Source organism: Eucyclogobius newberryi, unplaced genomic scaffold (assembly GCF_026437365.1).
Source record: "Eucyclogobius newberryi isolate DKJ021-1_F unplaced genomic scaffold, fEucNew1.0.hap1 SCAF_6, whole genome shotgun sequence".
NCBI lineage: Eukaryota > Metazoa > Chordata > Actinopteri > Gobiiformes > Gobiidae > Eucyclogobius > Eucyclogobius newberryi.
The window spans coordinates 2,604,691-2,617,927 of NW_027316278.1; the positions used below are offsets into that span (position 1 = coordinate 2,604,691).

The window sequence follows — 13,237 nt, forward strand, 5'->3', positions numbered from 1 at the left end:
ACCAGGTCTAAACCAGGTCTAAACCAGGACTAAACCAGGACTAAACCAGGTCTAAACCAGGACTAAACCTGGACTAAACCAGGTCTAAACCAGGACTAAACCAGGAATAAACCAGGTCTACACCAGGACTAAACCAGGACTAAACCAGGACTAAACCAGGACTAAACCAGGTCTAAACCAGGACTAAACCAGGTCCAAACCAGGTCTACACCAGGACTAAACCAGGACTAAACCAGGACTAAACCAGGTCTACCCCAGGACTAAACCAGGACTAAACCAGGACTAAACATGGTCTAAACCAGGTCTAAACCAAGACTAAACCAGGACTAAACCAGGACTAAACCAGGACTAAAGCAGGACTAAACCAGGACTAAACCAGGGCTAAACCAGGACTAAACCAGGACTAAACCAGGACTAAACCAGGTCTACACCAGGACTAAACCAGGACTAAACCAGGTCTACACCAGGACTAAAGCAGGACTAAACCAGGACTAAACCAGGTCCAAACCAGGTCTAAACCAGGTCTAAACCAGTTCTACACCAGGACTAAACCAGGTCTAAACCAGGTCTAAACCAGGACTAAACCAGGACTAAACCAGGACTAAACCAGGTCTAAACCAGGACTAAACCAGGACTAAACCAGGTCTAAACCAGGTCTAAACCAGGTCTAAACCAGGTCTAAACCAGGACTAAACCAGGACTAAACCAGGTCTAAACCAGGTCTAAACCAGGACTAAACCAGGTCTACACCAGGACTAAACCAGGACTAAACCAGGACTAAACCAGGACTAAAGCAGGACTAAACCAGGACTAAACCAGGGCTAAACCAGGACTAAACCAGGACTAAACCAGGTCTAAACCAGGTCTAAACCAGGACTAAACCAGGACTAAACCAGGACTAAACCAGGACTAAAGCAGGACTAAACCAGGACTAAACCAGGGCTAAACCAGGACTAAACCAGGACTAAACCAGGTCTACACCAGGACCAAACCAGGACTAAACCAGGACTAAACCAGGACTAAACCAGGACTAAACCAGGTCTAAACCAGGTCTAAACCAGGTCTAAACCAGGTCTACACCAGGACTAAACCAGGTCTAAACCAGGTCTAAACCAGGTATAAACCAGGACTAAACCAGGACTAAACCAGGACTAAACCAGGTCTAAACCAGGACTAAACCAGGACTAAACCAGGTCTAAACCAGGTCTAAACCAGGTCTAAACCAGGTCTAAACCAGGACTAAACCAGGACTAAACCAGGTCTAAACCAGGTCTAAACCAGGACTAAACCAGGTCTACACCAGGACTAAAGCAGGACTAAACCAGGACTAAACCAGGACTAAACCAGGTCTAAACCAGGACTAAACCAGGACTAAACCAGGTCTAAACCAGGTCTAAACCAGGACTAAACCTGGACTAAACCAGGACTAAACCAGGTCTAAACCAGGACTAAAGCAGGACTAAACCAGGACTAAACCAGGACTAAACCAGGACTAAAGCAGGACTAAACCAGGTCTAAACCAGGACTAAAGCAGGTCTAAACCAGGTCTAAACCAGGACTAAACCAGGTCTACACCAGGACTAAACCAGGACTAAACCAGGACTAAACCAGGACTAAAGCAGGACTAAACCAGGACTAAACCAGGGCTAAACCAGGACTAAACCAGGACTAAACCAGGTCTAAACCAGGTCTAAACCAGGACTAAACCAGGACTAAACCAGGACTAAACCAGGACTAAAGCAGGACTAAACCAGGACTAAACCAGGGCTAAACCAGGACTAAACCAGGACTAAACCAGGTCTACACCAGGACCAAACCAGGACTAAACCAGGACTAAACCAGGTCTAAACCAGGACTAAACCAGGACTAAACCAGGTCTAAACCAGGTCTAAACCAGGTCTAAACCAGGTCTACACCAGGACTAAACCAGGTCTAAACCAGGTCTAAACCAGGTATAAACCAGGACTAAACCAGGACTAAACCAGGACTAAACCAGGTCTAAACCAGGACTAAACCAGGACTAAACCAGGTCTAAACCAGGTCTAAACCAGGTCTAAACCAGGACTAAACCAGGACTAAACCAGGTCTAAACCAGGTCTAAACCAGGACTAAACCAGGTCTACACCAGGACTAAAGCAGGACTAAACCAGGACTAAACCAGGGCTAAACCAGGACTAAACCAGGACTAAAGCAGGACTAAACCAGGACTAAACCAGGGCTAAACCAGGACTAAACCAGGACTAAACCAGGTCTACACCAGGACTAAACCAGGACTAAACCAGGACTAAACCAGGTCTAAACCAGGACTAAACCAGGACTAAACCAGGTCTAAACCAGGTCTAAACCAGGACTAAACCTGGACTAAACCAGGACTAAACCAGGTCTAAACCAGGACTAAAGCAGGACTAAACCAGGACTAAACCAGGACTAAACCAGGACTAAACCATGACTAAAGCAGGACTAAACCAGGTCTAAACCAGGACTAAAGCAGGTCTAAACCTGGACTAAAGCAGGACTAAACCAGGTCTAAACCAGGTCTAAACCAGGACTAAAGCAGGACTAAACCAGGTCTAAACCAGGACTAAACCAGGACTAAACCAGGTCTAAACCAGGACTAAAGCAGGACTAAAGCAGGACTAAACCTGGACTAAAGCAGGACTAAAGCAGGACTAAACCTGGACTAAAGCAGGACTAAAGCAGGACTAAACCAGGACTAAAGCAGGACTAAACCAGGACTAAAGCAGGACTAAACCAGGACTAAAGCATGCTTTTGGTCTATTCTTCACAAATTCTGAACTCTGAACACAAACAAATGCTGGTCTCTGATTGGCTGTCTGCTTCAACCACACTGCAAACACTGTTCTGTGACTGGCTCTGCCCCCGTAGGCCCCTCCCTCTCAGGTGCTCTCTCTCTCACTCGGGTCGTCCCACTTGAGACCTGTATCTTTGGACTTGTTCTGGACTCAAGAACGTTTGGACTAAAACCATGACTGAGGTTCTGGACGAGTCCAGGAGGAGCGGGAGGTCCAGACCAGACCAGAGACCGGACCACAGAGACCCGTGAGTGTGGGTCAGAGGGTCAGAGGGTCAGAGGGTCAGAGGTTAGACCTGGTTTAGACCTAGATTTAGTCCTCGTTTTTCAGCCAGTATTAGCCCTGGTTCAGGTTTAGTTTGTATCCTGGTTTATTTGTGGAGTTAGTCCTGGTTCAGTCCTGGTTTAGTCCTGGTTTAGACCTGGTTTAGTCCTGGTTTAGTCCTGGTTTAGACCTGCTTTAGTCCTGGTTTAGTCCTGGTTTAGTCCTGGTTTAGACCTGCCTTAGTCCTGGTTCAGTCCTGGTTTAGTCCTGGTTCAGTCCTGGTTCAGTCCTGGTTTAGTCCTGGTTTAGTCCTGGTTTAGTCCTGTTTTAGTCCTGGTTTAGAGTCCGTGTCGACACCTGAGACCAGAGGAACACAATAGTCCGGCTTCAGGCTCAGATCGGGTTCAGTTTCAGCAGAATTCGCTCTCAGACTTTCACAAAAAGAAAAAATACAGGATTATTTTAGTCAAACTTTGTATATTTCCACTACATAAAGTCCAATAAATACACTTCAACGTAAAATACTTTTTATTGTTCTTTTTTCACATTAACTTTGATCTTGATTTGATGAAGCACGAGCGTCACGTGTGCGACGACGGGAACACGATCAACAAAAGTGTCAACAACGTCCAATCAGAACGTCCACGGCTCATGTGACTGAACGTGTGCTAAAGCCTATCATTCATGCTAACCATTCATGCTAACCATTCATGCTAACCATTCATGCTAACCATTCATGCTAACCATTCATGCTAACCATTCATGCTAACTATTCGTGCTAACCATTCATGCTAACTATTCATGCTAACCATTCATGCTAACCATTCATGCTAATCATTCATGCTAACATTCATGCTAACCATTCATGCTAACCATTCATGCTAATCATTCATGCTAACCATTCATGCTAACCATTCATGCTAACCATTCATGCTAATCATTCATGCTAACCATTCATGCTAACCATTCATGCTAACTATTCGTGCTAACCATTCATGCTAACTATTCATGCTAACCATTCATGCTAACTATTCATGCTAACCATTCATGCTAACCATTCATGCTAACCATTCATGCTAACTATTCGTGCTAACCATTCATGCTAACCATTCATGCTAACCATTCATGCTAACCATTCATGCTAACTATTCGTGCTAACCATTCATGCTAACTATTCATGCTAACCATTCATGCTAACAGTTCATGCTAATCATTCATGCTAACATTCATGCTAACCATTCATGCTAACCATTCATGCTAATCATTCATGCTAACCATTCATGCTAACCATTCATGCTAACCATTCATGCTAATCATTCATGGTAACCATTCATGCTAACCATTCATGCTAACCATTCATGCTAACCATTCATGCTAATCATTCATGGTAACCATTCATGCTAACCATTCATGCTAACCATTCATGCTAACCATTCATGCTAATCATTCATGCTTACTATTCATGCTAACCATTCATGCTAACCATTCATGCTAACCATTCATGCTAATCATTCATGCTAACATTCATGCTAACCATTCATGCTAACCATTCATGCTAACCATTCATGCTAACCCTTCATGCTAATCATTCATGCTAACCATTCATGCTAATCATTCATGCTAATCATTGATGTATGTGATGCTAACTCACTCAGCTGTGATGTCACTATAGAGATCATTCACCGACGTCACAAAACCACGTGATCGCATACGTTGTCATACGTTGCCGCCCCTTGTCATACGTTGCCGCCCCCTTGTCATACGTTGCCGCCCCCTTGTCATACGTTGCCGCCCCCTTGTCATACGTTGCCGCCCCCTTGTCATACGTTGCCGCCCCCTTGTCATACGTTGCCGCCCCCTTGTCATACGTTGCCGCCCCCTTGTCATACGTTGCCGCCCCCTTGTCATACGTTGCCGCCCCCTTGTCATACGTTACCGCCCCCTTGTCATACGTTGCCGCCCCTTGTCATACGTTACCGCCCCCTTGTCATACGTTGCCGCCCCTTGTCATACGTTGCCGCCCCCTTGTCATACGTTGCCGCCCCCTTGTCATACGTTGCCGCCCCCTTGTCATACGTTGCCGCCCCTTGTCATACGTTGCCGCCCCTTGTCATACGTTGCCGCCCCTTGTCATACGTTGCCGCCCCCTTGTCATACGTTGCCGCCCCTTGTCATACGTTGCCGCCCCCTTGTCATACGTTGCCGCCCCCTTGTCATACGTTACCGCCCCCTTGTCATACGTTGCCGCCCCTTGTCATACGTTACCGCCCCCTTGTCATACGTTGCCGCCCCTTGTCATACGTTGCCGCCCCCTTGTCATACGTTGCCGCCCCCTTGTCATACGTTGCCGCCCCCTTGTCATACGTTGCCGCCCCTTGTCATACGTTGCCGCCCCTTGTCATACGTTGCCGCCCCTTGTCATACGTTGCCGCCCCCTTGTCATACGTTGCCGCCCCTTGTCATACGTTGCCGCCCCTTGTCATACGTTGCCGCCCCTTGTCATACGTTGCCGCCCCCTTGTCATACGTTGCCGCCCCCTTGTCATAAGTTACCGCCCCCTTGTCATACGTTGCCGCCCCTTGTCATACGTTGCCGCCCCCTTGTGATACGTTGCCGCCCCCTTGTCATACGTTGCCGCCCCCTTATCATACGTTGCCGCCCCTTGTCATACGTTGCCGCCCCTTGTCATACGTTGCCGCCCCCTTGTCATACGTTGCCGCCCCTTGTCATACGTTGCCGCCCCTTGTCATACGTTGCCGCCCCTTGTCATACGTTGCCGCCCCCTTGTCATACGTTGCCGCCCCCTTGTCATAAGTTACCGCCCCCTTGTCATACGTTGCCGCCCCTTGTCATACGTTGCCGCCCCCTTGTCATACGTTGCCGCCCCCTTGTCATACGTTGCCGCCCCCTTGTCATACGTTGCCGCCCCCTTGTCATACGTTGCCGCCCCCTTGTCATACGTTGCCGCCCCCTTGTCATACGTTGCCGCCCCCTTGTCATACGTTGCCGCCCCCTTGTCATACGTTACCGCCCCCTTGTCATACGTTGCCGCCCCTTGTCATACGTTGCCGCCCCCTTGTCATACGTTGCCGCCCCTTGTCATACGTTGCCGCCCCCTTGTCATACGTTGCCGCCCCCTTGTCATACGTTGCCGCCCCCTTGTCATACGTTGCCGCCCCCTTGTCATACCAGAGCTTTCAGAGTCCACAAACTCCTTGGATGAGCTGCACAGAGGTCAATATTTAGAAAAGCTGCGATCAATCAACTCAGATCCATATTTTATGCCTAAATCCCCGACTCTTCCAGATATCTCCAAGCCACTGGTCCCATGGTTCACAAGTCCACATTTTGAACAATTTTGAACAAAGGCTCTACGCCTGAATAAAACTGATGAAGTTTTGAGCCTCTTTGAGCCGTGTTTCCTCGTAAATCGAAGCAGACAGACTGTGGTATAGAATGGGCTTGTATAGGGAACACGCACTGAGGACGGACATGGCCAAAAGGGCCTGGAGGAGCCTGGGGGAGCGTGAGGGGAGCGTGGGGGGAGCGTGAGGGGAGTGTGGGGGGAGCGTGGGGGGAGCGTGGGGGGAGCGTGAGGGGAGCGTGGGGGGAGCGTGAGGGGAGTGTGGGGGGAGCGTGGGGGGAGCGTGGGGGGAGTGTGAGGGGATTGTGGGGGGAGCGTGAGGGGAGCGTGGGGGGAGCGTGAGGGGAGCGTGGGGGGAGTGTGAGGGGAGCGTGGGGGGAGCGTGAGGGGAGTGTGGGGGGAGCGTGGGGGGAGCGTGGGGGGAGTGTGAGGGGATTGTGGGGGGAGTGTGAGGGGAGCGTGGGGGGAGCGTGAGGGGAGCGTGAGGGGAGCGTGGGGGGAGCGTGAGGGGAGCGTGGGGGGAGCGTGAGGGGAGCGTGGGGGGAGCGTGCGGGGAGCGTGGGGGGAGTGTGAGGGGAGCGTGGGGGGAGCGTGGGGGGAGCGTGCGGGGAGCGTGCGGGGGAGCGTGAGGGGAGCGTGGGGGGAGCGTGGGGGGAGCGTGGGGGGAGCGTGGGGGGAGCGTGGGGGAGCGTGAGGGGAGCGTGGGGGGAGTGTGAGGGGAGTGTGGGGGGAGCGTGGGGGGAGCGTGGGGGGAGCGTGAGGGGAGCGTGAGGGGAGCGTGAGGGGAGCGTGGGGGGAGCGTGGGGGGAGTGTGGGGGAGCGTGAGGGGAGCGTGGGGGGAGCGTGGGGGGAGTGTGAGGGGATTGTGGGGGGAGCGTGGGGGGAGCGTGGGGGGATTGTGGGGGGAGTGTGGGGGGAGTGTGGGGGGAGCGTGGGGGGAGCGTGGGGGGATTGTGGGGGGAGTGTGGGGGGAGTGTGGGGGGAGTGTGGGGGGAGTGTGGGGGGCGGTCGTGTGAAGTCACGTGAATGACCTCTATAGAGAATAAAATGACATACAGTGAACACTTTTTCTCCTGTTTATTCACTTTCACTTTTTGGCTGATGTTTGTTCAGCTCTGAGGCTGAGGTCAGTGACCAGCGCCTCCGGGTCAGCAGAGCCATCAGTGACCCGCTCCAGGACCAGAGCCAGGACCAGGACCAGAGGAGGAGACCCGCCCTCGTCAGGTCCGACCTTCACACTTGGGCTCGTGTCGTTCATCATGTGATGCAAACCGTCTTCTTCTTCTTCTTCTTCTTCTTCTTCTTCTTCTTCTTCTTCTTCTTCTTCTGCTGCTCAGGTCCAAGACGTTTGACCCGTCGCTGCTGCGAGTCGCTCCTGACGTCGACACAAAGATCGAGAGGAAAAAGTCTCACTACAGCCAGGTCCAAACTCTTTCAGCAAATATCCAACAAGACCCGGTCCTGGCTCGGTCCTGCCTCGGTCCTGTCTCGGTCCTGGCTCGGTCCTGCCTCGGTCCTGGCTCGGTCCTGGCTCGGTCCTGTCTCGGTCCTGGCTCGGTCCTGCCTCGGTCCTGGCTCGGTCCTGGCTCGGTCCTGCCTCGGTCCTGGCTCGGTCCTGGCTCGGTCCTGGCTCGGTCCTGCCTCGGTCCTGGCTCGGTCCTGGCTCGGTCCTGGCTCGGTCCTGGCTCGGTCCTGGCTCGGTCCTGCCTCGGTCCTGGCTCGGTCCTGGCTCGGTCCTGGCTCGGTCCTGGCTCGGTCCTGGCTCGGTCCTGGACCCTCATGTTTGTGTTGGTTCTTGTGTTTCAGCTCTCAAAGACAAACGGACACTATCATAAAATATTTAAAGAGATCAGCAACGACGAGCAGCTGCAGCAGAGTGAGTCCTGAAACTATAATACTTTTCATCTGCTGCTGAGCCACAAGTGACATAAATATGGCACTTATGGCTCAGAATCGTATCAGATCATGAGCTTCTTTGATCATCGACTCTGATCCAACAGAGAAAAGATTCAATCACAGATATTTGGGTAAAAGCGTTTATACTTCTCACGTTTAAAATCCATATTATTAGTCATTTTATTGATACGGGGACAATGCACAATAGACCTGAAACTTAACAGGAGAAATACACCAGGTTTCAGGTCGTCATGCCCCACTGAGACGTAGCATCTCTTTTTCCTATTGCAGGTTACATTATGGTGTTTATTTGCTGTTGCAGGTTACATTCTGGTGTGTATTTGCTGTTGCAGGTTACACTATGGTGTTTATTTGCTGTTGCAGGTTACATTATGGTGTGTATTTGCTGTTGCAGGTTACATTCTGGTGTGTATTTGCTGTTGCAGGTTACACTATGGTGTTTATTTGCTGTTGCAGGTTACATTATGGTGTTTATTTGCTGTTGCAGGTTACATTATGGTGTGTATTTGCTGTTGCAGGTTACACTATGGTGTTTATTTGCTGTTGCAGGTTACATTATGGTGTTTATTTGCTGTTGCAGGTTACACTAAGGTGTTTATTTGCTGTTGCAGGTGAAATTATGGTGTTTATTTGCTGTTGCAGGTGACATTATGGTGTTTATTTGCAGTTGCAAGTTACACTGTGGTCTTTATTTGCAGTTGCAAGTTACACTGTGGTCTTTATTTGCTGTTGCAGGTTACATTCTCGTGTTTATTTGCTGTTGCTTACATTATGATGTTTATTTGCTGTTGCAGGTTACATTATGATGTTTATTTGCTGTTGCAGGTTACATTCTGGTCTTTATTTGCTGTTGCAGGTTACATTATGATGTTTATTTGCTGTTGCAGGTTACATTATGGTGTTTATTTGCTGTTGCAGGTTACATTATGATGTTTATTTGCTGTTGCAGGTTACATTCTGGTGTGTATTTGCTGTTGCAGGTTACATTATGGTGTTTATTTGCTGTTGCAGGTTACATTATGGTGTTTATTTGCTGTTGCAGGTTACATTCTGGTGTGTATTTGCTGTTGCAGGTTACATTATGATGTTTATTTGCTGTTGCAGGTTACATTATGGTGTTTATTTGCTGTTGCAGGTTACATTCTGGTGTGTATTTGCTGTTGCAGGTTACATTATGATGTTTATTTGCTGTTGCAGGTTACATTATGGTGTTTATTTGCTGTTGCAGGTTACATTATGATGTTTTTTTGCTGTTGCAGGTTACATTATGATGTTTATTTGCTGTTGCAGGTTACATTCTGGTGTGTATTTGCTGTTGCAAGTTACATTATGGTGTTTATTTGCTGTTGCAGGTTACATTCTGGTGTGTATTTGCTGTTGCAGGTTACATTATGATGTTTATTTGCTGTTGCAGGTTACATTATGATGTTTATTTGCTGTTGCAGGTTACATTCTGGTGTTTATTTGCTGTTGCAGGTTACATTATGGTGTTTATTTGCTGTTGCAGGTTACATTATGATGTTTATTTGCTGTTGCAGGTTACATTATGGTGTTTATTTGCTGTTGCAGGTTACATTATGATGTTTATTTGCTGTTGCAGGTTACATTATGGTGTGTATTTGCTGTTGCAGGTTACATTCTGGTGTTTATTTGCTGTTGCAGGTTACATTATGATGTTTATTTGCTGTTGCAGGTTACATTATGGTGTTTATTTGCTGTTGCAGGTTACATTATGATGTTTATTTGCTGTTGCAGGTTACATTATGGTGTTTATTTGCATTTGCAGGTTACATTATGATGTTTATTTGCTGTTGCAGGTTACATTATGGTGTTTATTTGCTGTTGCAGGTTACATTCTGGTGTGTATTTGCTGTTGCAGGTTACATTCTGGTGTGTATTTGCTGTTGCAGGTTACATTATGGTGTTTATTTGCTGTTGCAGGTTACATTATGATGTTTATTTGCTGTTGCAGGTTACATTATGATGTTTATTTGCTGTTGCAGGTTACATTATGGTGTTTATTTGCTGTTGCAGGTTACATTATGATGTTTATTTGCTGTTGCAGGTTACATTATGATGTTTATTTGCTGTTGCAGGTTACATTCTGGTGTGTATTTGCTGTTGCAGGTTACATTATGATGTTTATTTGCTGTTGCAGGTTACATTCTGGTGTGTATTTGCTGTTGCAGGTTACATTCTGGTGTTTATTTGCTGTTGCAGGTTGCATTCTGGTGTGTATTTGCTGTTGCAGGTTACATTCTGGTGTGTATTTGCTGTTGCAGGTTACATTCTGGTGTGTATTTGCTGTTGCAGGTTACATTCTGGTGTGTATTTGCTGTTGCAGGTTACATTCTGGTGTGTATTTGCTGTTGCAGGTTACATTATTATGTTTATTTGCTGTTGCAGGTTACATTATTATGTTTATTTGCTGTTGCAGGTTACATTATGGTGTGTATTTGCTGTTGCAGGTTACATTATGGTGTGTATTTGCTGTTGCAGGTTACATTCTGGTGTGTATTTGCTGTTGCAGGTTACATTCTGGTGTGTATTTGCTGTTGCAGGTTACATTATGATGTTTATTTGCTGTTGCAGGTTACATTATTATGTTTATTTGCTGTTGCAGGTTACATTATGGTGTGTATTTGCTGTTGCAGGTTACATTCTGGTGTGTATTTGCTGTTGCAGGTTACACGTGTGCTCTGCAGAAGGACATCCTGTATCAGGGTCGCATGTTCGTGTCCGAGCACTGGATCTGTTTTCACTCCAAAGTCTTCGGAAAAGACACAAAGGTTCAGAACTTTACAAACTTTCAATTCAATTCATTTTTGTCAGGCCCAAAATCACAACAGTCGCCTCTGAGGCCGAATCAACAATGTCTGTGGTGGTGAGGGACGATGTCCCAGAGTCTTCTGTCCTTAGCTCCTCCTTCTGTCCTTAGCTCCTCCTTCTGTCCTTAGCTCCTCCTTCTGTCCTTAGCTCCTCCTTCTGTCCTTAGCTCCTCCTTCTGTCCTTAGCTCCTCCTTCTCTCCTTAGCTCCTCCTTCTGTCCTTAGCTCCTCCTTCTGTCCTTAGCTCCTCCTTCTGTCCTTAGCTCCTCCTTCTGCAGGAAAAACTACAGAAAAACCTCCTTGGGAAAAGTAGAAACCTGGGTTAGTTCCAGATGAAGGAGGATGTGACTCTCACAGACGTGAGGGAGACTGGAGCTGGAGCCACTCTTCAGCAGATGAGGGACCGTCCACACGGGGCAGGGACACTTCAGCAGGAGAGGGACATCTGGGTCCACAGGTCCTCAGGAGTGAGACAAAGACAAAGAAGGCGGTGAACAGTTTGCAAGTGGAATTAAAAAATAAATATTGTTTGATAGAATAAGTCAGAAGAAGAGGACAGAGCTCATAGTTGAGTTGCTGCTCGGGCAGCGGAGCTGAAACTGAAGCTTTATGTTTCTGTTCTAACTGCTCTGACCATAAGTCACTTCAAGAGGAACGTTTAAGTCTGGACTTAAATGAAGAGACTGTGTCGCCTCTTTAACATGGACAGAACTCTACCTCCTACTGTGCTTTTAGAGACTCTTGGGACCAGCATTTAGAGAGTGAAGAGCTCTGATTGGATGAGATGATTCTATAGCATCTTTGAGGTGGGAGGGGCCATGTCAGGAGGAGGAGTTTAAATGTGATTCTAAACTGGAGCCAGTGAAGAGACTCCAGCACCGGCGTAATGTGCTCTCTTCTTTTAGTTCTTGTTGTAATCTTGCTGCTGCATTTTGAACCAGTTAAAGCTTTTTATGGAGCTTTTAGGACCTGCTGTGAGCAGGAGTTACAGGAGAATCGAGACGTTACAAATGCAGGAGACGTTTCAGCTTCACTTTTAGGCTGGATTCTTCAGATTTGATCTTTATTACACAGATGAAAGAGTCTGTTTTACAGACTTGATTTATATGAGCTTTAAATGAGAGCTCCTGGTCCAATCAGACTCTGAGGTTTCTTACAGTAGAACTGGAGGCTTCAGTGAGACTATCTGCTCAGATAGAGCACAATGACCTCCAGCACAATGACCTCCAGCACAGTGACCTCCAGTACAATGACCTCCAGTACAATGACCTCCAGTACAATGTCCTCCAGCACAATGACCTCCAGTACAATGACCTCCAGTACAATGACCTCCAGCACAATGACCTCCAGTACAATGACCTCCAGCACTTTCTACAGAAGTATTTATTATATTCAGAATAGGGTCTATAATTAGGGGGAGAATGTCTTTGAGGAGCTTGGAATGGGGTCTAGGACACAAGTGGAGCTTTTAGAGGACATAATGGCTGAAGTTCTCTCTCTTGATCAACAGATGTGAACCTTTCTAAGTTTACAGCTGGATTTATATGGGACGTTAGATTAACAGCTTGGGCTAGTTCAGGGCTAATAGCGGGGGTAATTTCATCTAATTTATCTCTGATTGTTTTTATTTTATTGTTAAAAAATAGGAGGAAATCATCAGAGCTGAGAGAAGCTGGGAGTGAGGGCTCTACTGCTGTGACAGTTTGTTACCATGGTTACAGCGCTGAAAAGAAATGTAGTGTTACTTTTGTTGACTTCTATTAGATGTGAATAATATCTGGTTCTGGCCTCACACAGAGCTGCTGACAGGACAGGAGCAACTTTTCCTGCTTTTAGGGATTCTTCTGTGTGAGAGCGACAAAATAATCCCTCTAACTTTCTAACTTTGTTTATGTGAACGCAGTTCTTGGTTGTACCAGGAGGAGGCGCTTTGACCTAATGACCTTCTGTTTTAACGGAGCTGCAACATCAAGAGCAGACTTCAGAGAATTCATGGTCAAGTCGACAAATTGATCACTTAAACTGGGACTAAAACATGACATGATCACATGA

The 13,237-nt window shown here is 47.5% G+C and overlaps 1 protein-coding gene across 1 annotated transcript in view; it reads left to right on the forward strand.

Annotated features, from left to right (window-relative positions):
• The first annotated feature begins 2,986 nt into the window (after window positions 1-2,986).
• Window positions 2,987-13,237, forward strand: part of gramd2b (GRAM domain-containing protein 2B) — a 33,676-nt gene continuing 23,425 nt past the window's right edge. The window contains exons 1-5 of the mRNA XM_072432952.1: window positions 2,987-3,060; window positions 7,555-7,665; window positions 7,779-7,863; window positions 8,248-8,317; window positions 11,044-11,147. Of these exons, the coding sequence (XP_072289053.1) occupies window positions 2,987-3,060; window positions 7,555-7,665; window positions 7,779-7,863; window positions 8,248-8,317; window positions 11,044-11,147 (444 nt within the window). The remainder of the gene's footprint in view (window positions 3,061-7,554; window positions 7,666-7,778; window positions 7,864-8,247; window positions 8,318-11,043; window positions 11,148-13,237) is intronic.